We start from the raw sequence: 27,062 nt of genomic DNA on the forward strand, positions 1-27,062 counted from the left end.
GGCTTGTCAATCTTGTTGATCTTCTCAAAGAACCAACTTTTGGTGATATTTATCCTTTCTATTGTTTTTTTGTTCTCTATGTCATTTATTTCTGCTTTAATCCTTGTTATTTCTTTTCTTCTACTTGGTTTAGGATTGGTTTGCTGTTCATTTTCTAGCTTCTTCAGTTGATCCATTAGTTCTTTGATTTTGGCTCTTTCTTCCTTTTTAATATATGCGTTTAGTGCTATAAATTTCCCCCTTAGCACTGCTTTTGCTGCATCCCATAGGTTTTGGTATGTTGTGTTCTCATTTTCATTCGTCTCTATATATTTAGCAATTTCTCTTGCTATTTCTTCTTTAACCCACTGATTGTTTAGGAGTGTGTTGTTTAACCTCCAGGTATTTGTGAATTTTCTAAGTCTCTGATGGTTATTGACTTCTAATTGTATTCCATTGTGGTCAGAGAATGTGCTTTGAATGATTTCAATCTTTTTAAGTTTATTGAGGCTTGTTTTATGTCCCAGCATATGATCTATTCTGGAGAAAGTTCCGTGAGCACTAGAAAAGTATGTGTATCCTGGTGATTTGGGATGTAATGTCCTGTAGATGTCTGTTAAATCTAATTCATTTATCAGATTGTTTAGGTTTTCAATTTCCTTATTGGTCTTCTGTCTGGTTGATCTATCTATAGGAGAGAGTGATGTGTTGAAGTCTCCCACAATTATTGTGGAAACATCAATTGCTTCCTTTAGATTTGCCAATGTTTCTCTCATGTATTTTGTGGCACCTTGATTGGGTGCATAGACATTTACGATTGTTATTTCTTCTTGCTGAATTGCCCCTTTTATTAGTATGTAGTGGCCTTCTTTGTCTCTCAAAACATCCCTGCATTTGAAGTCTATTTTATCTGAGATTAATATTGCTACACCTGCTTTCTTTTGGCTGTAGCTTGCATGAAATATTTTTTTCCATCCTTTCACTTTCAATTTCTTTGTGTCCCTGTGTCTAAGATGAGTCTCTTGTATGCAACATATTGATGGTTCATTTTTTTTGATCCATTCTGCGAATCTATATCTTTTAATTGGGGAGTTTAATCCATTTACATTCAACGTTAAAACCGTGAAGGCATTTCTTGAATCGGCCATCTTATCCTTTGGATTATGTTTGCCATATTTTTCCCTCTCTCTATTAATATCCTTTATTGTACCCATACCGAATCTCTTTAGTACTGAACCTTTCTCCAAGTCTCTCTGTCCTGTCTTTGTTTCTCTGTCTGTAGGGCTCCCTTTAGTATCTCCAGTAGGGCAGGTCTCTTGTTAGCAAATTCTCTCAGCATTTCTTTGTCTGTGAAAAATTTAAGCTCTCCCTCAAATTTGAAGGAGAGCTTTGCTGGATAAAGTATTCTTGGCTGGAAATTCCTCTCTCTCAGAATTTTAAATATATCGTGCCATTGCCTTCTCGCCTCCATGGTGGCTGCTGAGTAGTCACTACTTAGTCTTATGCTGTTTCCTTTGTATGTGGTGAATTGCTTTTCTCTTGCTGCTTTCAGAACTTGCTCCTTCTCTTCTATGTTTGACAGTGTGATCAGTATATGTCTCGGAGTGGGTTTTTTTGGATTTATTCTATTTGGAGTTCGCTGAGCATTTATGATTTGTGTATTTATGTTGTTTAGAAGATTTGGGAAGTTTTCCCCAACAATTTCTTTGAATACTCTTCCTAGACCTTTACCCTTTTCTTCCCCTTCTGGGACACCAATGAGTCTTATATTCGGACGCTTCATATTATCTATCATATCCCTGAGGTCCATTTCGAGTTTTTCAATTTTTTTTCCCCATTCTTTCTTTTATGCTTTCATTTTCCATTCTGTCATCTTCCAGGTCACTGATTCGTTGTTCAACTTCCTCTAGTCTTGTACTATGAGTGTCCAGAATCTTTTTAATTTGGTCAACAGTTTCTTTAATTTCCATAAGATCATCCATTTTTTTATTTAGTCTTGCAATGTCTTCTTTATGCTCTTCTAGGGTCTTCTTGATTTCCTTCATATCCCGTACTAGGGTCTCATTGTTCATCTTTAGTTCTTTGAGTAGCTGCTCTAGGTGTGTCTCTTCTGGTCTTTTGATTTGGGTGCTTGGGCTTGGGTTATCCATATCGTCTGGTTTTTTTCATATGCTTTATAATTTTCTGTTGTTTTTGGCCTCGTGGCATTTGCTGAACTTGATAGGGTTCTTTTAGGGTTTGTAGACCAGTTGAAGTCCTTATCTCTAATTTATCAGATCTACAGCTTCGTGGAGTACACTTTCTCTAACTAACCAGCAGGTGGCGTCCACGAGCCACCTGTTCTCCACAAGCCAGATCTCCCCTGCTTAGCCTTTTTGGTGAGTGGGGGAGTGAGTCTTGTGGGGCCCAATTGGTGTCCCAAGCTTGCGTGTGTAGTTGGTGTTGCCTGCCCTGTATGTGGGGCGTGTTTCTGGGCAGTCGGGGAGGGGGGGTGGCCCTAACAATCAAATCTCCCTGATGATCCTAGAGTTTTAAAGCTACTGCAATAGTCTAATCCTTCAGTTCAGTCCTGCCACAGTTTGTCTCTGCCACTGACCCACAAGTCTTTGGTATTGGCGTATGGCTCCTGAGACTTGCAAGTGGGCCCCTCTTCCAGGCTGTGCACCCCGGGTCCTCTGTTGAGGGATGACTGTGCTATGTCACAGGTGAGTGCCGTCCCCCCAGGGCAGTTCTGGGCTGCTGGGCTGTGTTGGGAGGCTCCCAGTCTGCTCAAATGATGGCTGAATGGGGCTCTGTTAATTCACACTGCTCCCCCTTCCCAGCTCTGGGACATTCAGCTGAGGTTGCAGGGAAGGCTAATGTCCACGCCCAGTTTTGTGGTGTGTGCCTGTTATTTGAAGCACTTCCGTCACACTGGGTTGTCTGGGGCAGCTCTGGGCTATGGGGCTGGCGATGGGCAGGAGTGTTTCCTGTCCACCAGGATGGTGGCTGTGAGCGGACACCCCCCTTTTCTTGGGAAGTTGTGTTGTTTAGTGAATTTTCTCAGCCACTGGATTATTGCCTTTTGTCTCAGAGCTCTCTTATTTCTGCTCTTGACTTGACGTGCCCAAATTTCAATTCTTTGAAGCTTTCTGTATTGAGCTTCTTAGAGTAATTGTTTTAGAAAAAGCAAAAAGGATTTAAAAAAAAAAAAAAAAAAAAAAAAAAAAAAAAAAAAAAAAAAAACAAAACAAAAAAAAAAACGGCCCTCCTCAGAGATCTAATGGGTTATTGAAATGCTAATAGACAAAGCAACCAGGGCCATTAAGGAAAGGTGCCCTGGGCAGAGAGATCAGCCTTGCTTCGGGATTTGCATATGCGCCTCAAGGCCTGATCTCCGCCCTTCCCCTTTCTGTGTTCACCAGAACTCCAAAAATCCTCTGCTTTTACTTTGGAGCTTCTCGTGTTGTTTTCCTTCTATGCCCGTCTCCTCTCTGCTGGGCTGGCTGCTCTCAGAGTCTCTGGTGTCTGGCCTCAGTCTATCTATGGTTGGAGTTTGAATCAGTAGAATGAGTTTCCGATGAGAGCAGCCACTGCAATTCTCCCTTCTCCTTCCTGGAGCTGACAGCCCCTCCTCCCCCGGGACTGAGCCTGGCAGGGAGGGGCGCGGGTCCCCTGGCTGCAAAAACTTACAGATTTCGCTGATCTCAGCAGTTCCACGTTTTCATGAGTGTTGTATGAAGTATGCCCAAAGACAGATTGCTCTGTGGTGTCCAGTCCACGCAGTTCCTGGCTTTTTACCTACTTTCCTGGAGGAGTAACTAAAACATACAGCTCACCAGTCTGCCATCTTGCCCCGCCTCCCAGGTATTTATTTTTAACTGCCAAAATCAGACAAATGATTTAAAAAAATCTACTAACAGAAAATAACTGCTCTATATACTCATTAACCATAATTTTTTTAAGTTCACAGAAATACTAAATGGCTCAGTAGTATCAGAATCAAGTTAAAAGTTCTACAGAATGTAACATTTTTCCAGATTTGGGAAATTTGGGATGTAAAAGGGAAAAGTTATAGAATTAGCATCAAAAAAGTTATACTTCGCAGTAGAATCACCCAGAAACTTAAAACACAACTTGTATCTGACATATTTTAAGTAACTTTCTATAAGCAAAAAGAATGTTCATTCTTAGAGACAACCAACGCCCATCTGTTCCCCAATAAGCACTAGCAGTATAAATGTGAGTATGCTATCTTTTCCCAATTGGTCATTCATTTGATAGGTAAGAAAACTTCACACATTTCTATTTAAATAATTTTTATTGAATAAAAATATATAGAAAGGAAGAGAGAAAATAACAGAAACTCTAAGTATACTCAGATTTTTTTAAGTGTAAATATATGCAAGTACATACAGGAACTCAAGACCAATTAAGTTATTTATGTAACTTGCTTTAATAAATAGAAAGGGATGATATCAGTCATTACTATGTAATTAAGAACTTAGAAAATTTCTCAATTTCTGGAAAACAGTCTGCTATTCTATCCTACTCAGGCTATTAATCTGCATTTAGGTTGAAGAAAGGGTTAAGAATAGTAAATTTCAAACCACATCCTGCCCAAATTATCAAACTTAATAGAGTCTGAATGAATGAAATCCTACCATTCAGTACATTCATACCATTCTATGATTTAACTTTTCAATTCTGACTATTTTCAAACAACTAAAAAGACTACACAGAGGTAGGGGAAGAACCAGAAAAACAAGAGGTGAAAAATTCTGATCAATTAAACTGAAGCGATGTCAGAGATCTAGAATAAGTTGAACTGAACACCAAAGAACAGATACAGAACAAAGCAAGCCAAGAAGAAAACCCCAGGTAGAAGAGTGAAAAGAAGCTCCAGAATAAACTAATCAAGAAAATCAGATGTATAGACAGCTAAAAATAACGAGCCATACTAGAAAACGCAAAAACACTAATGAGTCAAAGGAACAAACTAACACTTCAACCAACATACATGAGTTGAAAAAACTTATTAAAGAGTTCAAACCAATCTTCTAAATCAAACCAACAAGCTGAAAGAAAATATGGCAAAAGAGATGAAGGACATAAAGAAGACACTGCATGACCATAAAGAAGAATTTGCAAGCTTGAAAAAACAAATGGCAGGCCTTATGGGAATGAAAGGCACAACAGAAGAGATGAAAAACACAATGGAGAGAAAGAAAGTGGAGGGACATCAAAGATGGCAGATTAGGAGATTCAGAGCAAAATTCTCATCCATAAAAAACACTAGATAAAGGACAGAAAGCACTCCAGAACAGCAGTTCCAGGGTTCCACTGGCTGGGCAGGGACTTCCACATCCACAGTGAGTGTGTACTTGCAGAAGCCGAAAGGCTGTGTTCAAGGCAGGTAAGTGTTCGGCCCAGAATGCTGCAGGGAAATGGGCGGCTGGAGCTGGCGGATGGCATGGTGGGAATAGCCTCTCACTCCCTGGACACCCTCGTCACTACCTAGCGTGGGTGATAACCCTTCACATATCCGCAGCCAAGAGCCCCTGTGCTAGAGGTGAGCCAGAGGTTGGAGCAGGCAGACAAACGAGAAAAGGGAAGCTTTCCATGCCCCATGCAGCCATTTTGCATTAAACCTTCACAGCCCAAAAGCTGAGAGCTTCCTTGAGGGAATTTGGGATTTGGCAGGCTTGTGATGGCATCCACACTTCCTCCATGGAAGCCCACATTGTGCACAGGCTAGAGGCAGGGATGCCGCATGGAAGTGTGAGGAGTACCACCCCAGTCCCAGGGACTCATAGGCCTATGGCACAGAGGGAATTAACAGGGCATTTGAGCTGAAAGGTGAGATGTGCAGCTTTGCAGCCTGAGTGCTCCACCCACAGCCCCAGAACGGCCAGGACTACTGTGACCTGGAGCAGACTCTCTGTCAAACTGCACAGGGTACATTCCACAACCAAAGGGCTGGCAATCTCCAGTCCACACAGAAAATTGGTGCACTGATTGGACCTCCAGATGGTTTGGACCCCCACTCAGTGTACAGATGAAGTTGGGGAGAACTGGCTTGAGTGTAACAGGTGACTCAAGAGCATGATCTGCTGGTAGGTCAGGAAAAGTGCACTCCATAAAGCTGTAGCTCTGCCAAATTATAGATCAATGTTTAAATAATTCTGTGAATCCTAAAAAAAACCTATCAAGATACGCAAATGCCAAGAAGCCAAAAACAACTGAAAATATAAAGCATATGAAGAAACCAGAAGATACGGATAATCCAAACTTCCAAATTAAAAAGCAAGAGGTGACACAGAACTTGGAGCAATTAATCAAAGAAGTACACATAAGCATCAATATCATGGTTCTGGGTATAAAGGACATGGAAAAAAAAAAAAAAAAAAAAAAACCCTAGAAGAGCATAAAGAAGAATTTGCAAGAGTAAATGGAAAAATAGCAGATCTTACAGAAAAAAAAGACTATTCACCAAATTAAAAATACTCTTGAGACACATAACACCAGTTTTGAAGACACAGAGGAACGAATTAGCAAACTCAAAGATATAGTGATGGAAAGTGAAAGCACAGAAGAAAAAATGGTGAAAAAAATTGAAACGGATCTCAGGGAAATGATGGGTGACATGAAGCACACAAATGTTAAGAATCATTGGTGTTCCAGAAGACGAAGAGTAAAGGGCTAGGAAGATTAGAAGACAATGTTAGGAAAAACTTCCCAACCCTTCTAAATGATATAAATATGCAAATCAAAGTTGCCCAACAAATTCCAAATAGACTAAATCCAAATAAACCCTCCAAAACATATTCTGATCACATTGTCAAATGTTGAAGACAGGGAGAAATGTTGAAACCAGCAAGTGAGAATTGATTCACCACATACAAGGAAAACAACATAAGACGAAGTACTGACTACCAAGCAGGAACCATGGAGGCGAGAAGGCAGCGGTATGACAAAATTCTGAAAGAAAAATTGCAGGCCAAGAACGCTTTATCCAGCAAAGCTCTCCTTCAAAATTGAGTTAGAGCTTAAAATTTCCAAGAGACCTGCCCTACAAGAAAAACTAAAGGGAGAGCTACCAGCTGAGAAAAAAAGACAGGAAAGAGAGGTCTGGAGAAGGGCACAGAACTGAATCGTTTCAGTAAGGGTAACTTAACGTAAAGAAAGAGAGAGGGGAAAAATACATCTGAGAAATAAAAACCAAAGGATAAGATGATTGATTCAAGAACTGCCATCACAGTAAAAACATTGAACGTGACAGATTAAACTCCTCAATTAAAAGATATAGGTTGGTAGAATGGACTAAAAATATGAACCATCAATATGTTTACAAGAGACTCAGACACAGCAACACAAAGAAAGTGGAAGGATGGAAAAAAATATTCCACACAAGCTACACCCAAAAGAAAGCAGGTGTAGCAATATTAATCTCAGAAAAATAGACATTAAATACAAGGATGTCATCAGAGACAAAGAATGAAACGATATACTAATAAAGAGATGGAAAGATTCTGTGTTCATCGATAGGAAGGTTAAACGTCGTTAAGGTGTCAATCCTACCCAAAGTGATGTAGAGAGTCAATGCAATTCCAATCAAAATTCCCATAACCTACTTTGAAGACTTGTAAAAGCTGGTTATCAAATTTATTTGGAAGGAAAAGATGACTCAAATTGCTAAAAACATTCTAAAAAAGAAAAACGAAGTAGGAGGACTTATACTTCCTGACTTTCAAATTTCCTATAAAGCCACAGTACTCAAAACGGTGTGGTATTGGCACAGAGACAGACATACTGAACAATACAATAAAATCAAACTGAGAATTCAGAAATAGATCCCCAAATCTATGGTCCACTGATTTTTGAAAAGGCCCCAAATTCACTGAACTAGGATGGAACAGTCTCTTCAACAAATGGGGCTGGGAGAACTGGATAGCCATATCCAAAAGAATTAAAGAGGACCCCTAGCTCACACCCTATACAAAAGTGAATTCAAAGTGGATCAAAGACCTCAATATAAGAGACAGTACCATAAAACTCCTATAAGATAATGTAGGGAAACATCTTCAGGACCTAGTATTAGAAGGTCGCGTCTTAGACTTACACACAAAGCACAAGCAATTAAAGTAAAAAAAGAGATAAACGGGAACTCCTCAAACTTAAAAGCTTCTGTACCTCAAAGGAATTTGTCAAAAAGGTAAAGACACAGCCAACTCAATGGGAAAAAATATTTGGAAAACATGTATCTGATAAGAGACTGGTATCTTGCATATATATAGAAATCCTACAACTCAAGGACAATAGTATCAACAGCCTAATTATAAAATGGGCAAAAGATACGAAAAGACATTTCCCTGAAGAGGAAATACAAATGGCTAAAAAACACATGAAAAAATGTTCATCTTCACTAGCTATTAGGGAGACACAAATCAAGACCACAATGAGATACCATCTCATACCAATAAGAATGGCTGCCATCCAACAAACAAGAAACTACAAATGCTGGAGAGGATATGGAGAAATTGGAACTTTCATTCATTGATGGTGGGACTGCATAATAGTACAGCCACTCTGGAAGAAAGTTTGGCAGTTCCTCAGGAAACCAGATACTGAGCTACTCTACGATGCAGCAATTGCGTTCTAGGTATATACCAAAAAGATCTGTAACAGTGACATGAACAGATATTTGCACATCGATGTTCACAGCAGCATTGTTCATAATTGCCAAGCAATGGAAACAATCCAAATGTCCTTAAGAGTGGATAAACAAAATGCGGTATATACACATGATGGAATACAATGCAGCAGTAAGAAGGAATGGGGTCGTGAAACATATGACAACATGGATGAACCTAGAAGATATAATGCTGAGTGAAATAAGCCAGACACAAAAGGAGAGAAATTGTATGTTACCACTAATGTGAACTCCATGAAAAATGTTAAATAATTGTCTTATAATTTAGAATGTAGGGGACCTAGAGATAGAAGCTAGTGAAGGAGGAATGATAATCTAACATGTACAGATATGATAATTAGGGTGATCTTAATAGTATGAGAATGGTCATGTCTGACTATGGTTTGTTAATGGGATTATAAGTATCAGTGATGCATTAGAGGTGAACATGTTTGTAAATGTTTGTTTAAAGGCATGTTACCCACACAGTAGCACCACAAATGTAAATTAAGTGTTAGCATGATATACTTATAAGGTAAGACACTGATGCAGAGGGTTAACAACAGAGTGGCATGGAAAAACTACCCACTAGGTATTAAAGACTATATTAAATGGAATAACTTACCAACTGTACACTAATATTACGGATGAATTATTAGCAACTTATAAGAGCTCTGTAATGTATTATGTTATAATTGTTCAAACTTGAGAGTGATGATGACTCTACAACTAAGTGAAGATAATATAAGAAACTAACCGAGTACAGCTGTGAGTGATGTTTTGAAGAGGAGCTACAGCCAAGAGGGACACTTTGAAGAAAGCACAGGAGCTGCAGATGAGAGAGTTTGAAGACAGCCGTTGAAAGCAGACTCTTGCTCCAGACAAGCTAAGAGAGGACAAATACCCCAAGAGCAACTAAGAGTGACATTTTTGAGGAACTGCAGCCTAGAGAGGAGCATCCTGGGAGAAAGCCATTTTGAAACCAAAACTTTGGAGCAGATGCCAGCCATGAGCCTTCCCAGCTAACAGAGGTTTTCTGGACGCCATTGGCCATCCTCCAGTGAAGAAGCTGAAGAGTTAGCTCCTCTGTTTGTGGCAAATATTGACCATAAAACCTAATTGACAGAGGCGGGGCAAGATGGCAGACTGGTGAGCTGTATGTTTTAGTTACTCCTCCAGGAAAGTAGGTAGAAAGCCAGGAACTGCGTGGACTGGACACCACAGAGCAATCTGACGTTGGGCATACTTCATACGACACTCATGAAAACGTGGAACTGCTGAGATCAGCGAAATCTGTAAGTTTTTGCGGCCAGGGGACCCGCGCCCCTCCCTGCCAGGCTCAGTCCCGGGGGAGGAGAGGCTGTCAGCTCCGGGAAGGAGAAGGGAGAACTGCAGTGGCAGCCCTTATCGGAAACTCATTCTACTGATTCAAAATCCAACCATAGATAGACTGAGACCAGACACCAGAGAATCTGAGAGCAGCCAGCCCAGCAGAGAGGAGACAGGCATAGAAAAAAAACAACACGAAAAACTCCAAAATAAAAGCGGAGGATTTTTGGAGTTCTGGTGAACATAGAAAGGGGAAGGGCCCTGAGGCGCATATGCAAATCCTGAAGAAAAGCTGATCTCTCTGCCCTGTGGACCTTTCCTTAATGGCCCTGGTTGCTTTGTCTATTAGCATTTCAATAACCCATTAGATCTCTGAGGAGGGCCCTTTTTTTTTTTTTTTTTTTTTAATCCTTTTTTTCTTTTTCTAAAACAATTACTCTAAGAAGCCCAATACAGAAAGCTTCAAAGACTTGCTATTTGGGCAGGTCAAGTCAAGAGCAGAACTAGGAGAGCTCTGAGACAAAATGCAATAATCCAGTGGCTGAGAAAATACACTAAACACCACAACTTCCCAAGAAAAGGGGGGTGTCCACTCACAGCCATCATCCTGGTGGACAGGAAACACTCCTGCCCATCGCCAGCCCCATAGCCCAGAACTGCCCCAGACAACCCAGTGGGACGGAAGTGCTTCAAATAACAGGCACACACCACAAAACTGGGCGTGGACATTAGCCTTCCCTGCAACCTCAGCTGATTGTCCCAGAGTTGGGAAGGTAGAGCAGTGTGAATTAACAAAGCCCCATTCAGCCATCATTTCAGCAGACTGGGAGCCTCCCTACACAGCCCAGCAGCACAGAACTGCCCTGGGGGGACGGCACTCACCTGTGACATAGCACAGTCATCCCTCAACAGAGGACCCGGGGTGCACGGCCTGGAAGAGGGGCCCACTTGCAAGTCTCAGGAGCCATACGCCAATACCAAGGACTTCTGGGTCAGTGGCAGAGAAAAACTGTGGCAGGACTGAACTGAAGGATTAGACTATTGCAGCAGCTTTAAAACTCTAGGATCACCAGGGAGATTTGATTGTTAGAGCCAACCCCCCTCCCTGACTGCCCAGAAACACGCCCCATATATAGGGCAGGCAACACCAACTACACACGCAAGCTTGGTACACCAATTGGACCCCATAAGACTCACTCCCCCACTCACCAAAAAGGCTAAGCAGGGGAGAACTGGCTTGTGGATAACAGGTGGCTCGTGGACGCCACCTGCCGGTTAGTTAGAGAAAGTGTACTCCACGAAACTGTAGATCTGATAAATTAGACATAAGGACTTCAATTGGTCTACAAATCCTAAAAGAACCCTATCAAGTTCAGCAAATGCCACGAGGCCAAAAACAACAGAAAATTATAAAGCATATGAAAAAACCAGACGATATGGATAACCCAAGCCCAAGCACCCAAATCAAAAGACCAGAAGAGACACAGCACCTAGAGCAGCTACTCAAAGAACTAAAGATGAACAATGAGACCATAGTATGGGATACAAAGGAAATCAAGAAGACCCTAGAAGAGCATAAAGAAGACATTGCAAGACTAAATAAAAAAATGGATGATCTTATGGAAATTAAAGAAACTGTTGACCAAATTAAAAAGATTCTGGATACTCATAGTACAAGACTAGAGGAAGTTGAACAGCGAATCAGTGACCTCGAAGATGACAGAATGGAAAATGAAAGCATAAAAGAAAGAATGGGGAAAAAAATTGAAAAAATCGAAATGGACCTCAGGGATATGATAGATAATATGAAACGTCCAAATATAAGACTCATTGGTGTCCCAGAAGGGGAAGAAAAGGGTAAAAGTCTAGGAAGAGTATTCAAAGAAATTGTTGGGGAAAACTTCCCAAATCTTCTAAACAACATAAATACACAAATCATAAATGCTCAGCGAACTCCAAATAGAATAAATCCAAATAAACCCACTCCGAGACATATACTGATCACACTGTCAAACACAGAAGAGAAGGAGCAAGTTCTGAAAGCAGCAAGAGAAAAGCAATTCACCACATACAAAGGAAACAGCATAAGACTAAGTAGTGACTACTCAGCAGCCACCATGGAGGCGAGAAGGCAGTGGCACGATATATTTAAAATTCTGAGTGAGAAAAATTTCCAGCCAAGAATACTTTATCCAGCAAAGCTCTCCTTCAAATTTGAGGGAGAGCTTAAATTTTTCACAGACAAACAAATGCTGAGAGAATTTGCTAACAAGAGACCTGCCCTACTGGAGATACTCAAGAGAGCCCTACAGACAGAGAAACAAAGAAAGGACAGAGAGACTTTGAGAAAGGTTCAGTACTAAAGAGATTCGGTATGGGTACAATAAAGGATATTAATAGACAGAGGGGAAAAATATGACAAACATAAACCAAAGGATAAGATGGCTGATTCAAGAAATGCCTTCACGGTTATAACGTTGAATGTAAATGGATTAAACTCCCCAATTAAAAGATATAGATTCGCAGAATGGATCAAAAAAAATGAACCATCAATATGTTGCATACAAGAGACTCATCTTAGACACAGGGACACAAAGAAACTGAAAGTGAAAGGATGGAAAAAAATATTTCATGCAAGCTACAGCCAAAAGAAAGCAGGTGTAGCAACATTAATCTCAGATAAAATAGACTTCAAATGCAGGGATGTTTTGAGAGACAAAGAAGGCCACTACGTACTAATAAAAGGGGCAATTCAGCAAGAAGAAATAACAATCGTAAATGTCTATGCACCCAACCAAGGTGCCACAAAATACATGAGAGAAACACTGGCAAAACTAAAGGAAGCAATTGATGTTTCCACAATAATTGTGGGAGACTTCAACACATCACTCTCTCCTATAGATAGATCAGCCAGCCAGAAGACCAATAAGGAAATTGAAAACCTAAACAATCTGATAAATGAATTAGATTTAACAGACATATACAGGACATTACATCCCAAATCACCAGGATACACATACTTTTCTAGTGCTCATGGAACTTTCTCCAGAATAGATCATATGCTGGGACATAAAACAAGCCTCAATAAATTTAAAAAGATTGAAATTATTCAAAGCACATTCTCTGACCACAATGGAATACAATTAGAAGTCAATAACCATCAGAGACTTAGAAAATTCACAAATACCTAGAGGTTAAACAACACACTCCTAAACAATCAGTGGGTTAAAGAAGAAATAGCAAGAGAAATTGCTAAATATATAGAGACGAATGAAAATGAGAACACAACATACCAAAACCTATGGGATGCAGCAAAAGCAGTGCTAAGGGGGAAATTTATAGCACTAAATGCATATATTAAAAAGGAAGAAAGAGCCAAAATCAAAGAACTAATGGATCAAATGAAGAAGCTAGAAAATGAACAGCAAACCAATCCCAAACCAAGTAGAAGAAAAGAAATAACAAGGATTAAAGCAGAAATAAATGACATAGAGAACAAAAAAACAATAGAGAGGATAAATATCACCAAAAGTTGGTTCTTTGAGAAGATCAACAAGATTGACAAGCCCCTAGCTAGACTGACAAAATCAAAAAGAGAGAAGACCCATATAAACAAAATAATGAATGAAAAAGGTGACATAACTGCAGATCCTGAAGAAATTAAAAAAATTATAAGAGGATACTATGAACAACTGTATGGCAACAAACTGGATAATGTAGAGGAAATGGACAATTTCCTGGAAACATATGAACAACCTAGACTGACCAGAGAAGAAATAGAAGACCTCAACCAACCCATCACAAGCAAAGAGATCCAATCAGTCATCAAAAATCTTCCCACAAATAAATGCCCAGGGCCAGATGGCTTCACAGGGGAATTCTACCAAACTTTACAGAAAGAACTGACACCAATCTTACTCAAACTCTTTCAAAACATTGAAGAAAATGGAACACTACCTAACTCATTTTATGAAGCTAACATCAATCTAATACCAAAACCAGGCAAAGATGTTACAAAAAAGGAAAACTACCGGCCAATCTCCCTAATGAATATAGATGCAAAAATCCTCAACAAAATACTTGCAAATCGAATCCAAAGACACATTAAAAAAATCATACACCATGACCAAGTGGAAAAAAAAAAAAAAAAAAAAAAAGAAACTAACCATTTATCTTGGGATAGAATATAGATTAAGTGAAGTTATGAACCCACTACTTAATAAATTAAGCCCTCAACTTGAGGCTTGCTCTTGTGAAATTTAGGGGTTGTAAATAAGAGGCTGAGCCTTCCTACAATTATGCTTAAAAGGCACCTCCGGGGAACCTCTTTTGTTGCTGAGATGTGGCCTTTATCTCTTTAAGCCCAACTCAACAAGTAACCTCCACTCCACGAGGGACATGACTCCCAGGGGAATGAATCTCCCTGGCAATGTGGGACATGACTACCAGGAATGACCCTGGCCCTGGCAGTGAGGGATTGCAAATGCCTACCAGACCAAAAGGGGGGAAAAGAAAGGCAACAAGCTGAAGTCACAGTGGCTGAGAGATCCCAAGTAGAGTTCAGAGGCTATCCTGGAGGTTTCCCTTATGCAAGCTCCAGCTAGACATCCCAAATGCCCACAGTATGCCATGCCCTTACCAAAAGTAGTTCCCAAATACCTAGGTCCCTACCTGAGAGTCGATTCTCTAGATTCTATTCCAGATTCTATCTTATTGTATAAAAGTTTTATTTTTCAAAAATTTAAATCCACCAGAGTGTTCCTAAACCAGACAAGTCCTAAAACCCAGAGGCAAACAGCCTCTTTAAGACCAACAATTAGATGCAGCTCCCTTCCCCATACTGTCGACACTCCCTTTAATATGAACAAGTTAGGGTGCTCACTGCCTAGATAACCCTGAAAATGGAGAAAGAGAATGAGAGGAAAGAGATTAAGTGAGAGGAAGGGGTACCAATAAACAAGATAAGATTTTACAAACGTCTATGAATACTGAAACTTTATATAATTTATATAAATTATATTTCTGGATGCAGGAGTGTTGGAATGGCTAGGAGGAGGTAAATGGCAAGGTTGAACTGAAGCCTGTAGCATCCTTTGGGATTTGCTCTATAGCTGCTCACTGAATTGTGCTTTGAAAGTCTTCACCTTTCTGTACATACCTTGTATTGCATGATAGAGAAGGAACTGAGAATGTGGAACTGTAACCCATAACAATTTTTGAAATTACCTATATATCTGCTAGTTGAGCTATACATCCGGAGTTGATACCTTTTTGTATGTATGTTATATTTTACAATAATAGATATGGCTGAAGTTGTGAAATGTTACCCATGACATTCTTTGAAATTTGGTAACAACTTGTGAAATCATACTTTGAAAGTTATGATTGTTATTTATGTATGTTCAAGTTCACAATAAAAAAAATAAACAGTTAATGGTGTTCAGTGGAAGGACTGTATGTAAACACATTACCCAGTGCCACCAACATGCATAAAATAAGATAATTTTATGTCTTACTAGTTCACAATTTTTTCATGTATCACCACCCTTGTAACTAGAATGTAGGCTCTAAGAGGATTTGGAACTTCTTGCTCTCCTCAAGTGTCTACATTGTCTGCTATAATAGGTGCTCAAAAAAAATCTGTTGTCAAAAAAAAATAATAAAATAAAATCAGTATCTGCTTTAAAATCAAGGGTTCACAAAATGTAAATCATCACATACCACAATGTGTGTTTACCTTATAAGCTGCTCAGCAATTAATTCTAATGGTTGAAAGATCTTTTATTTATATTAAATTATGTAAAATTAAAAGAAAAAAAACCACAATGGAGACATTCCACAGTAGACTTGAAAAGGCAGAAGAACAGATCAGTGAACTACAAGACATGTCGGCCATCTGAAATCACACCCAGAAAAGAACAGATAGGGAAAATAATGGAAAGATATGAGCAGAGTCTTACAGAACTGAATGACAACATGAAGTACACGAATATACCTGTTATGGGTGTCCCAGAAAGAGAAAAGAAGGAGAAAAGGGCAGAAAGAATAACAGAAGAAATAATCACTGAAAATTTCCCAACTGTTAACAAAGACATAAAAAGTACAGTATAGCGTACCCCAAACAGAACAGATCCCAATAGACCTAAAAGCACTGAATACTACCAATTTAGAAGGCCAAGCCCTCGATCTTGGGGCTTGCCCTTATGAAGCTTGTTAATGCAAAGGAGAGGCGAAGCCTATTTATAATTGCACCTTAGAGTCTTCCCCAGAGAACCTCTTTTGTTGCTCAGATGTGAGCTCTGTGTCTCTAAGACCACTTGGCAGATAAACTCACTGCCCTCCCCCCTATATGGGACATGACTCCTGGAGACGAGCCTAGACCTGGCATCATGGGATTGAGAAAGTCTTCTTGATCAAAAGGGGGAAGAAATATGAAAGAAAATAGTTTCAGTGGCTCAGAGATTTCAAATGGAGTTGAGAGGTCACTCTGGAGGGTATTCTTATGCGCTATATAGATATTCCTTTTTATTTTTTAGTGTATTGGAATAGGTAGAAGGAAATACCTGAAACTGTCGAACTGCAACCCATTAGTCTTGATTCCTGAAGACAACTGTATAACTACGTAGCTTACATGGTGTGACTGTGTGATTGTGAAAACCTTCTGGCTCACACTCCCTTTCTGCAGTGTATGGACACAGGAGTAGAAAAATGGAGACAAAAATTAAATGAAAAACAGAGGGGGTGGAATGTTTTAGGTGTTATTTTTTTATTTTTATTTCTTTTGGAGTAATGAAAACGTTCAAAAATTGATTGTGGTGATGAATGAACAAGTATATGATGGTACCATGGTAAAACAGTACAAATTGATTGTACTCTGTGGATGACTTGTAGGGTATGTGAATATACCTCAATAAAACGGAATTTTAAAAAGATAAAAAGTGGTTAACTTACAGGTAACCTATTGCAACTTTAATTAAAAATATTAACCAAGGGATATATATTTATGGACATAGGTGAAAACCTAAGTCCACAGAGACCATGTATGTGAATGTTCATAGCAATTATTTGTAATAGTCAAAAAGTAGAAACAACCAAAACGTTCACCAATTGGAGGAATGGACAAATGATATGCTGTATATCCACAAAATGGGATATCAGACAGCAATAAAAATCAATGAAGTACTGATACATACAACATGTAGGAATCTCCTAAACATTATGTTAAATGCCAGATCATATAATTTTTGTATGATTCCATTTGTATGAAATGTCTAGAGAAGGAAAAGTATACAGACAAAGTAGATCAGTGGTTTCCTGGGGTAGGAGACTGGGTGTGACTGTGAATGGCCAGGAAGCTTCTTTTGGGGTAAAAGAAATGGTCTAAAATTAAATGTGGTCATGACTATACAACTCTGTAATTTTGCTCTTTCAAATTCATTCACAGAAATATTAGTACCAATAAAGAAAAAAAGATAATCTGACCCAGGATTAAGCCATCATTCTACCTTGTCACTTAGAGGCGGTCTATTCATAGGACTAATTCCTTTTCGAATTCCAGTTGCTTTCTTAGCTGCAAGGCCAGTGATAATCCCATAAGAACGTCTCTTTCCAGGCATGACTCTTCCTCTACGGCTCAGACTATTCTTACCAAAACCTATAGGAAAAAAAAAAGAAGAAAAATTAAGAATCTAGGCACACAACTGGGGAGGGCAATCTTTCTTAAGCAGGGTAGAGGGTACAAGCATTTTATTATTACTAATATTTTCTTTTGATTTATATAAAACATTTCATTTTTTAAAAACATAATAAGCTGCATTGTTAAGGGTTCTGTGGCCATATTGGACTGCAAAAGATAGAAGATTCTCATATGTCCTCTCTAGCCATTTCCTCTGTCATTACAAGACAGTCTAGACTTTCCCTGTGCAGCATGGTAGCCACTATCCACAAGTGACTATCGAGTGCATTATTCACAATATCCAAAGGTGGAAACAACCCAAGTGTCTCTTAGTTTGCTTCAGCTGCTATCACAAACACCATACAATAAACTGGCTTATACAATGGGAATCTACTGGCTCGTGGTTTTGAGGCTAGAAGCCTTCAAAGGTCCTATTTACAACAGGTTCAAACCCACAGGGATGTGGATTAAGAATATGTCTAAATTGGGGTACATAATTCAACGTGCCATACCATGAGTCCACCAACAAAAGAATGGATAAACAAAATGAAGTATATACATGCAATGAATATTATTCAGCCATAAGAAAGAAAGAAGTTATGAGACATGCTGCAAATCAGAAGAAACTTTACAGCATTATGCTCAGTAAAACAAGCATGGCAAGTAAGGACAAAAATTATGTGATATCACTTATAAGAGATGACTAGAAAGAGCAAACACACAGAGAGAGAAAGCAGATTAGAGGTTACCAAGGGATGGGAGAAGGGGTAAGGGGGATTATTTGGAAAAATAAATAATAATAATAATAAAGCAGACTATAATCTATGATACATCTACAACCATTCCAGAGACTACAACAGCACTCAAGCATGACATGATAAAGGACTGGGAAAGGAACAAGAAAATGTGAAAATATTTCAAAATAAGCAAAGTAGAGGAGGAGGAAGAATCCACTTATTATACCAAAGTTTTGATCTTAGATGAGAAAGACAATTGTCTCATTAACAGGAGTAAAACTGATTAAAAGGAGAAAGTATGGGATAGAAATGTATCCCTGGATGCCTTCTATTTCTGGCTGTTATAGTATATTGTTCCACACTCATCACCCTTTCCACTATCTTTTAATTCTGTCTCAAGGGTGGGTTCTTCTCCTCGACCATCTAGCAGGCCTAGATCAGCCTATCCTCACCCCATCCCCAATCTCTGGACAAATTTCTTTAGCTGTAGTCTATTTTAGCAATGTGTCTTAGTTTACAAGGACTGCTATGACAAATACCACACAAATATTGGCTTTAAAAAGAGGAATTTATCGTCTCATGCTTTGGAAGGCTGGAAGTCCAAAATCAAGATCTCAACAAACCATGCTTTCCCTAGTCTGTTTGTCTGGGGCTGGTTTGCTGCAATCTGTGGGGTTCCTTGTCTTTCATTTCTTTTTTTGTCACATGGCAATCTCTCTCCTTGTGTCTGCTCCTTTTACATTCACACACCACACAAACCATCCAAAGTATACAGCTACCGGCTCACAATATCATCACATACTTGTGCATATGTCCCCATGATCAATTTTAGAACATTTTCATTACTCCAGAACAGAAATAAGAATAAAAAATAAAATGTAAATCCTCCCATACTCCTTACCCACCCCATTGTTGACAGATAGTATTAGTGTAGTAAATTTGTTACTGTAGTTGAAAGAATATTAAAATATTACTATTAACTAGTCCATAGTTTGCAATAGCTATGCTTTTTCCAATATAACTCTCCATTATTATTTTTTACATTTGTAGTTGTTCATGCAAGAACTTACCTATATTTGAGGTGTTAATCAGTAACATACATGACTTTAAACAACCACTTTCAATCAAATACATCTACAATATAGCACTATTACTTATAATTCCAATAATGAGTTACCATTACCCCCTATCCATTCCCAAACACTTCAGTTCAACCTTGTTAAAAACTCTGTACATATTAGGTAACTACTCCCCGTTCTCTAGCTTCTGTCTATCTCTAGGTACCCTATATTCCAAATTTTAAGACTCCTGAGTTTACACGTTTTAGTTAGTTCATATTAGTGAAAGCATACAATATCTCCGCTTTTGTGTCTGGCTTATTTCACCAAGCATTATGTCCTCGAGGTGTATCCCTGTTGCCATGTTTCAGGACCTCATTCATTCTCACTGCTGCATAATATTTCATCATGTGTATACACCACATTTTATTTATCCACTCATCTGCTGATGGACTCTTGGATTGTTTCCACCTTTTGGCAATTGTGAATAATGCCACTATGAACATCGGTAAGCAAATACCTGTTCATATACCTACTTTAAGATTGTTTGGGTACATACCAAGTAGTGGAATTGCTGGGTCATAGGGTATGCCAGTTTGGATGTATTATGTTCCCCCCCCAAAATGCCATATTCTTTAATGCAATCTTCGGGGGGCAGATGTATTAGTGTTGTTTAGGTTTGAACCTATTGTTTCCATGGAAATGTGACTCAATCAATGAGGGTGAGACCTTTGATTCAATAATGTCCGTGAAGTTGTTACCCCACCCATTCAGGGTGGGTCTTAATTGAATCACCAGAGACCTATAAAAGTATTCAGAGAGCAGGAGCTGCCACAGCTTAGAGGAAACAATTTGAAGACAGCCATTGAAAGGTGTTGCTGACATTTTGGAGAACGCCATTTTGAAACGTAACCTGGGAGCAAGCAGATGCCAGCCACATACCTTCCCAGCTAACAGAGGTTTCCTGGATGTCAATGGCCTTTCTCAAGTGAAGTTACCCTACTGTTAATGCCTTACCTTGGACACTTTCTGGCCTTAAGACTGACACTTTGTAACCGAATAAACTCCCTTTATAAAAGATAATTCATTTCTGGTGGTTTGCAGAATGGCAGCATTAGCAAACAGAAACACAGGGCAACTTAATGTTTAATTTTCTGAAGAACTGTCAAACTTTTCCACGGTGCTGTACCATTTTAAATTCCCACCAGCAGTGAATATTTCTCCACATCCTCTCCAACATCTGTAGTTTCCTGTTTGTTTAACAGTGGCCATTCTTAGAGATGTGAGATATCTAATTCTGGTTTTGATCTGCATTTCCCTAACAGCTCATGAAGGTGAACATCTTTTCATGTTCTTTTTAGCCATTTGTATTTCCTCTTTGGAAAACTGTCTATTGATATCTTTTGCCCATAATTGGGTTGCTGTCCTTTTATTGTTGAGTTGTAAGATTTCTTCATATATACTGGCCATCAACCCCTATCAGGTATGTGGTTACCAAATATTCCCTCCCATTGAGTTGGCTGCTGCTTTGCCTTTTTGACAAAGTACTATGAAGCACAGAAGTGTTCAATCCTGAAGAGTTCCCACTTACCTAGTTTTTCTTTCATGACTTGCACTTTGGGTGTAAGGTCTAAGAAGCTACCTCTTACCACTAGGTCTTGAATATATTTCCAAATATTTTCTTCTAGGAGTTCTATGCTATTGGCTCTTATATTTAGGTCTTTGATTCACTTTAATTTTTGCATAGGGTGTAAAGTAGGGATCCTTTTTGATTCCTATGGATATGAATATCCAGTTTTCCCAACCGCATTTACTGAAGAGACTATTCTGTCCCAGTTCTGTGGCTTTACAGCCTTGTCAAAAGTCAATTCATTGTGGATCTGAGGGTCTATTTCTGAATTCTCAATTCTATTCCATTGATTAATATGTCTTTTTACCAATACCATGATGTTATGACCACTGAAGCTTTATAATAAGTTATAAAGTCAGGAAGTTTAAGTCCTTCAATTTCATTCCTTTTTAGGATGCTTTTGGCTATTTGAGGCCGCTTTCCCTTCTAAATAAATTTAATAACTAATTTTTCCAAGTATGTAAAGTAGGTTGTTGCAATTTTGATTGGTATTGCATCGAATCTGTAGATCAATTTGGGCAGAATGGACTTCTTAACATTTAGCCTTCCTGTCCATGAATACAGAAAGTCATACTACCTATTTTCTTCACCTTTGATTTCTTTTAGCAATGTTTTGTAGTTCTCTGTGTATAGGTCCTTTGCCTCCTTGATTAAATTTATTCCTAGATACTTGATTCTTTTAGTTGCTATTGTGAATGGAATTTTTTTAATTGCCTCCTTGGGTTACATCATTACTACTGTATAGAAACACTACTGATTTTTGCATGTTTATCTTGTATCCTGCTACTCTGCTGCTAACTTTATTAGCTCAAGTAGCTTTGTCATAGGTTTCTCAGAATTTTCCAAATATAACATCATGTCATATGCAAATAATGAGAGTTTTACTTCTTTCTTTCCGATATGGATGCCTTTTGTTTTTCTTGCCTATTGCTCTAGCAAGAACTTCTAGCACAATATTGAATAACAGTGATGACAGTGAGCATCCTTGTCTAGTTCCCAGTCTTAGGGGGAAGGCTTTCAGTTTCTCACTATTGAGTATGATGCTGGCTGTGGGTTTTTCATGTATGCCCATTACTGTATTGAGGAGGTCTCCTTGATTAAAACCTTTTGAAAAGTTTTTACCAAGAAAGAATGCTGAATTTTGTCAAATGCCTTTTCTGTGTTCATTGAGATGATCATGTGATTTCTTCCCTTTCAATTTTTTAATGTGTTGTATTACACTGATTGATCTCCTTGTATTGAAACATCCTTGCATGTCTGGAATAAACTTCACTTGGTCATGGCATATAATTTTTTTTTTTTACTGGGTCATTGTATTCGATAAGCAAGAATTTTGTTCAGAATTTTTGCATCTATATTCAATAAGAGATTGGTTTATAGCTTCCCTTTCTCATAATATCTTTAATCAGGTTCTGTTAATAGAGTGATGTTTGCTTCATAGAATCCGTTAGATAGTGTTTGTTTTTCTCAATTTTTTGGAAGTGTTTGAGCAGGAATGGTATTAGTTCTTCTTGGAATGTTTGATAAATTCCTCTGTGAAGGTTTGATAAAATTCCTCTGTGAAGGTTTTGATGACTGACTGCATCTTTTTACTTGGTTTGTTGAGGCCTTCTATTTCTTCAAGTCAGTATTGGTTATTTGGGTGTTTCCAGGAAATTCTCCATTTCATCTAAGTTGTCTAGTTTGTTGGCATACACTTGTTCATAGTATCCTTTTATGATGTTTGTAAAAATTTATTTGGGGTCCATGGTAATGACCCTCCTCTCATTTCTGATTTTATTTATTTGCATGTTTTCTCTTTTTATCTTTGTCTAGCTAAGAGTTTGTCAATCCTGTTCATCACGTCAAAGAATCAACTTTTGGCTTCATTGCTTCTATTGGTTTTTTGTTCTCTAATTCATTAAATTTCTCCTTTAGTTTCTGTTAAATTTTTTTCTCATACTTGCTTTAGGGTTAGTTTGCTGCTCTTTCCCTACTTTTCTGAGTTGTTCAATTAGGTCTATGGTTCTAGCTCTTTCTTCCTTTCTAACATGGGCATTTAGGGGTATAAATTTCCCTCTCAGAACCGCCATTGCTACATCCCATAGGTTTTGACATCCTGTATTCTCATTTTTGTCTCTAGATATTTACTGATTTCTCTAGCAGTTTCTTCTTTGACCCACCAATTGTTTAAGAGTGTGTTGCTGACCCTCTACCATAAGTTTTACCCTTGGGAAGACGGTTGCTGCAAAGGAGAGGCTAGGCCTCCCTGTATTTGTGCCTAAGAGTCTCCTCCTGAATGCCTCTTTGTTGCTCAGATGTGGCCCTCTCTCTCTGGCTAAGCCAACTTGAAAGGTGAAATCACTGGCCTCCCCCCTACGTGGGATCAGACACCCAGGGAAGTGAATCTCCCTGACAACGTGGAATATGACTCCCGGGGAGGAATGTAGACCCGGCATCGTGGGATGGAGAACATCTTCTTGACCAAAAGGGGGATGTGAAAGGAAATGAAATAAGCTTCAGTGGCAGAGAGATTCCAAAACGAGCCGAGAGATCACTCTGGTGGGCACTCTTACGCACACTTTAGACAACCTTTTTTAGGTTCTAAAGAATTGGGGTAGCTGGTGGTGGATACCTGAAACTATTAAACTACAACCCAGAACCCATGAATCTCGAAGACAGTTGTATAAAAATGTAGCTTATGAGGGGTGACAGTGGGATTGGGAATGCCATAAGGACCAAACTCCACTTTGTCTAGTTTATGGGTCGATGTGTAGAAAAGTAGGGGAAGCAAACAAACAGACAAAGGTACCTAGTGTTCTTTTTTACTTCAATTGCTCTTTTTCACTCTAATTATTATTCTTGTTATTTTTGTGTGTGTGCTAATGAAGGTGTCAGGGATTGATTTAGGTGATGAATGTACAACTATATAATGGTACTGTAAACAATCGAAAGTACAATTTGTTTTGTATGACTGTGTGGTATGTGAATATATCTCAATAAAATGATGATTAAAAAAAAAAAAAAATAAAATAAAAGTAAAAAAAAAAAAAAAAAAAAAACAAAAAAAAAAAAAAAAAAGAGTGTGTTGCTGAACCTCCACATATGTGTGCAAGTTGTTTCTTCAGTGGTTAGTGATTTCCAGCTTCATTCCGTTATAATCAGATAAAGTGCTTTGAATAATTTCAATATTTTAAAATTTATTAAGACCTTTTTTGTGCTTCAGCATATGATCTATCCTGCAGAATTTTTCATGAGCACTTGGAAGAATGTACATCCTGGTGTCTGGGGTGCAATGATCTATCTGTTAGGTCTAATTCATTTATCATATTGTTTAGGCTCTCTATTTCCTTATTGATCTTCTGTCTAGTTGTTCTATCTATAGAAGAGAGTGATGTACTGAAGTCTCCCACAATCATTGTGGAAACATCTATTGCTCCCTTAAGTTTTGCCAGAGTTTGCCTCATGTATTTTGGAGCTCCTTGACTGGGTGCATAAAGATTTATGATTGTTATTTCTTCTTGGTCAACTGCCCCTTTTATTAATATATGGTGTCCTTCCTTGCCTCTTAAGACATCTTTCCATTTAAAGCCTATTTTGTCTGATATTAATACAGCTACCACAGATTTCTTTTGGTTACTACTTGTGTAGCATATAGATGAATCATAATTTTTAATCCATTCTGCAAATCTTTGTCTTCTAGTTGGGGCATTTAATCCATTAACATTAAAGTTATTACTATAAAGAAAGTTCTTGATTCAACCATCTTATCCTTTGGTTTTTCTTTGTCAGATCTATTTTTTTCTATCTTTTTATCCTTTAAGTTACCCTTACTAATCCTGTTCAATTTTGTGCCCTCCTCTAGATCTCTCTTTCGTCTTTTCTTTTCAGCCTGCAGAACTCCCTTTAATATTTCTTCTAGGGCAGGTCTCTTGCTAACGAACTTCCTCAGCTTATAATAATCTGTGAATACTTTAAACTCTCCCTCATTTTTGAAGGACAGCTTTGCCAGAATAAGGATTCTTCACTGGCAATTTTTCTCTTTCAGAATCTTAAATATATCATAGCACTGCATTCTCACCTCCATGGTGCTCGATGAGTAGTCAGTGCTTAGTTTTATTTGTCTTCCTTTAATGTGGTGATTCACTTTTCTCTTGCCGCTTTCAGGACTCTCTCAGTCTCTTCAGTATCTGACAGTTTGGCTTATATGTATGTGTCTTGGAGCAGGTCTATTTGGATTTATTCTATTTGGAGATCGTTGGGTGTCTTTTTACGTATTCACGTCTTTTATAAGGGTTGGGAAGTTTTCCTCAATCTCCTGAAAAAATCTTCCTAGCCCTTTTTTCCTTCTGCAACACCAATGATTCTTATATTTGGGTGCTTCGTGTTGTTAATCATTTCCCTGAGATCCAATTCAAAATTCTCCACCACTTGTTCTTTTGTGCATAAGAACTGAGTTGCTCTGTCCACTAGTTTGTTTATTCTTTCTTTGGCTCTTCAAATCTGTTGTTGTGTGTCTCTAGTATATTTTTAATTTGATCTACGGTATCTTTCATTGCCGTTAGATCTGCTATTCTATATTATTCTTCAAAATCTTCTTTATGCTCTTCTAGTGTCTTCTTGATACCCTTTATCTCTTTAGCCAACTCACTGAAATTATTTAGTGAACATCTTTGATTAGTTGTTCCCAATTCTGTCTCCCGTGGCTTTTTAATTTGGTCATTTGGCTTGGCCATATCTTTTTGCTTCTTCATGCGCTTTGTGATTTTTTGCTGATTTCTTGGTATTTGATTATTTTGATATAGTTATTTTGAAAGCTGATTTCCCTCACGTCACTAAGATTTTGTAATTGCTTGGGTTTGTGTTGACTGTCTCTTTTAGTACTTCATTTGTCAGTTCCAGCCAGCCAGGGCCGGGGTCTCACACAGGTATTACACCCCTTTCAGAAGCCCATTAGGGGCCAGGTAGAAAAGGAGTTTGCCAGACTGAACTTACCCTGTCTTCCCGCAGATGGCACTCTTGAGCCACCTCTTCCCCTACTGCAGCAGCCCGCTGGGCTGGGACCCAACCATGCAACAGTCCAATCAAGACCGCAGCATTCTGTGTACACTAGAAGCCACTGATTCTGGGGATAAAGCGTGCACTGTGAATCCTGGCTGAAAACCCACCTGTGGGTATAATGTGTCTGGTGATTCCCAGGCTCCTTCACAGAAAGACCTTGGGCTGCAGGACTGAGAAAGTCAACTTACCCAGCCAGCAGTCAGCAGGAGTGCTCTGTTTTCTGCCGAACAGCAAGACATGGGTTTCTTTTAGGGAATTGCTTTGACAGTTGGGTGATATGTATTTCTCAGCCAAAAACAGGTTAGGGTTCTTGTGAAGGGGGTGTAGCATAGCTCCAAAGGGCCTGTGATAGAATCTGGAGAGGCTCTGAAAAGGTTTGCAATTTCCCTGTACTTTCTGGCCTGCAGAGCAGATGGTGTTTTTTTTTGGTGGCTTAATCATCCTCAGAAGCTGTTTACCTTCTGTAGCCCTAGGGGCATCTGACCAGCTGAGGCGGAAACTGCAGGGTTCCTGTGTACTCACTTCACTGGCCAAAATCTGGCTCAATGTGGAACTGTGTCCCACATGAAGTGCAAAGAGCCCTACACCAATCCCAGGGACCTGGGGGCTCATGGGAGAGAGGGACTATGGGGAATCTGAGCTGAAGGGCTGGACTCGTGCAACAGCCCCAGGGTATTACAGTCACAGCCCTGGGAATGGCTGGGACCTCTGGGTTTTAAAGCCGTCTTCCCTGCCTAACTGCAGAGGGCACAACCCCCGCCCTCAGGGCCAGCGGTCCCAACTGCACACAGAAAATTGGTCCACTGATTGACCTCCACAAGATTTGGACCCCCACTCGTTGCACAGACGAAGCTGGGAAGAACTGGCTTGAGGGTAATAGGTGGCCGGGGATGCCGTCTGCTGGTTGGTCAGGGAAAGTACACTCCAACAAGCTATAGGTCTG

The 27,062-nt window shown here is 39.1% G+C and overlaps 1 protein-coding gene across 2 annotated transcripts in view; it reads right to left on the bottom strand.

Moving 5' to 3' along the window:
• FYTTD1 (forty-two-three domain containing 1) overlaps positions 1-27,062 on the bottom strand; it is a 76,354-nt gene that overhangs the window by 35,276 nt on the left and 14,016 nt on the right. For both annotated transcript variants that reach the window (XM_037837455.1, XM_037837460.1), the window contains exon 3: positions 17,485-17,633. In XM_037837455.1, the coding sequence (XP_037693383.1) occupies positions 17,485-17,633 (149 nt within the window). The remainder of the gene's footprint in view (positions 1-17,484; positions 17,634-27,062) is intronic.

Source organism: Choloepus didactylus, chromosome 1 (genome assembly GCF_015220235.1).
Source record: "Choloepus didactylus isolate mChoDid1 chromosome 1, mChoDid1.pri, whole genome shotgun sequence".
Classification (NCBI taxonomy): Eukaryota; Metazoa; Chordata; class Mammalia; order Pilosa; family Megalonychidae; genus Choloepus; species Choloepus didactylus.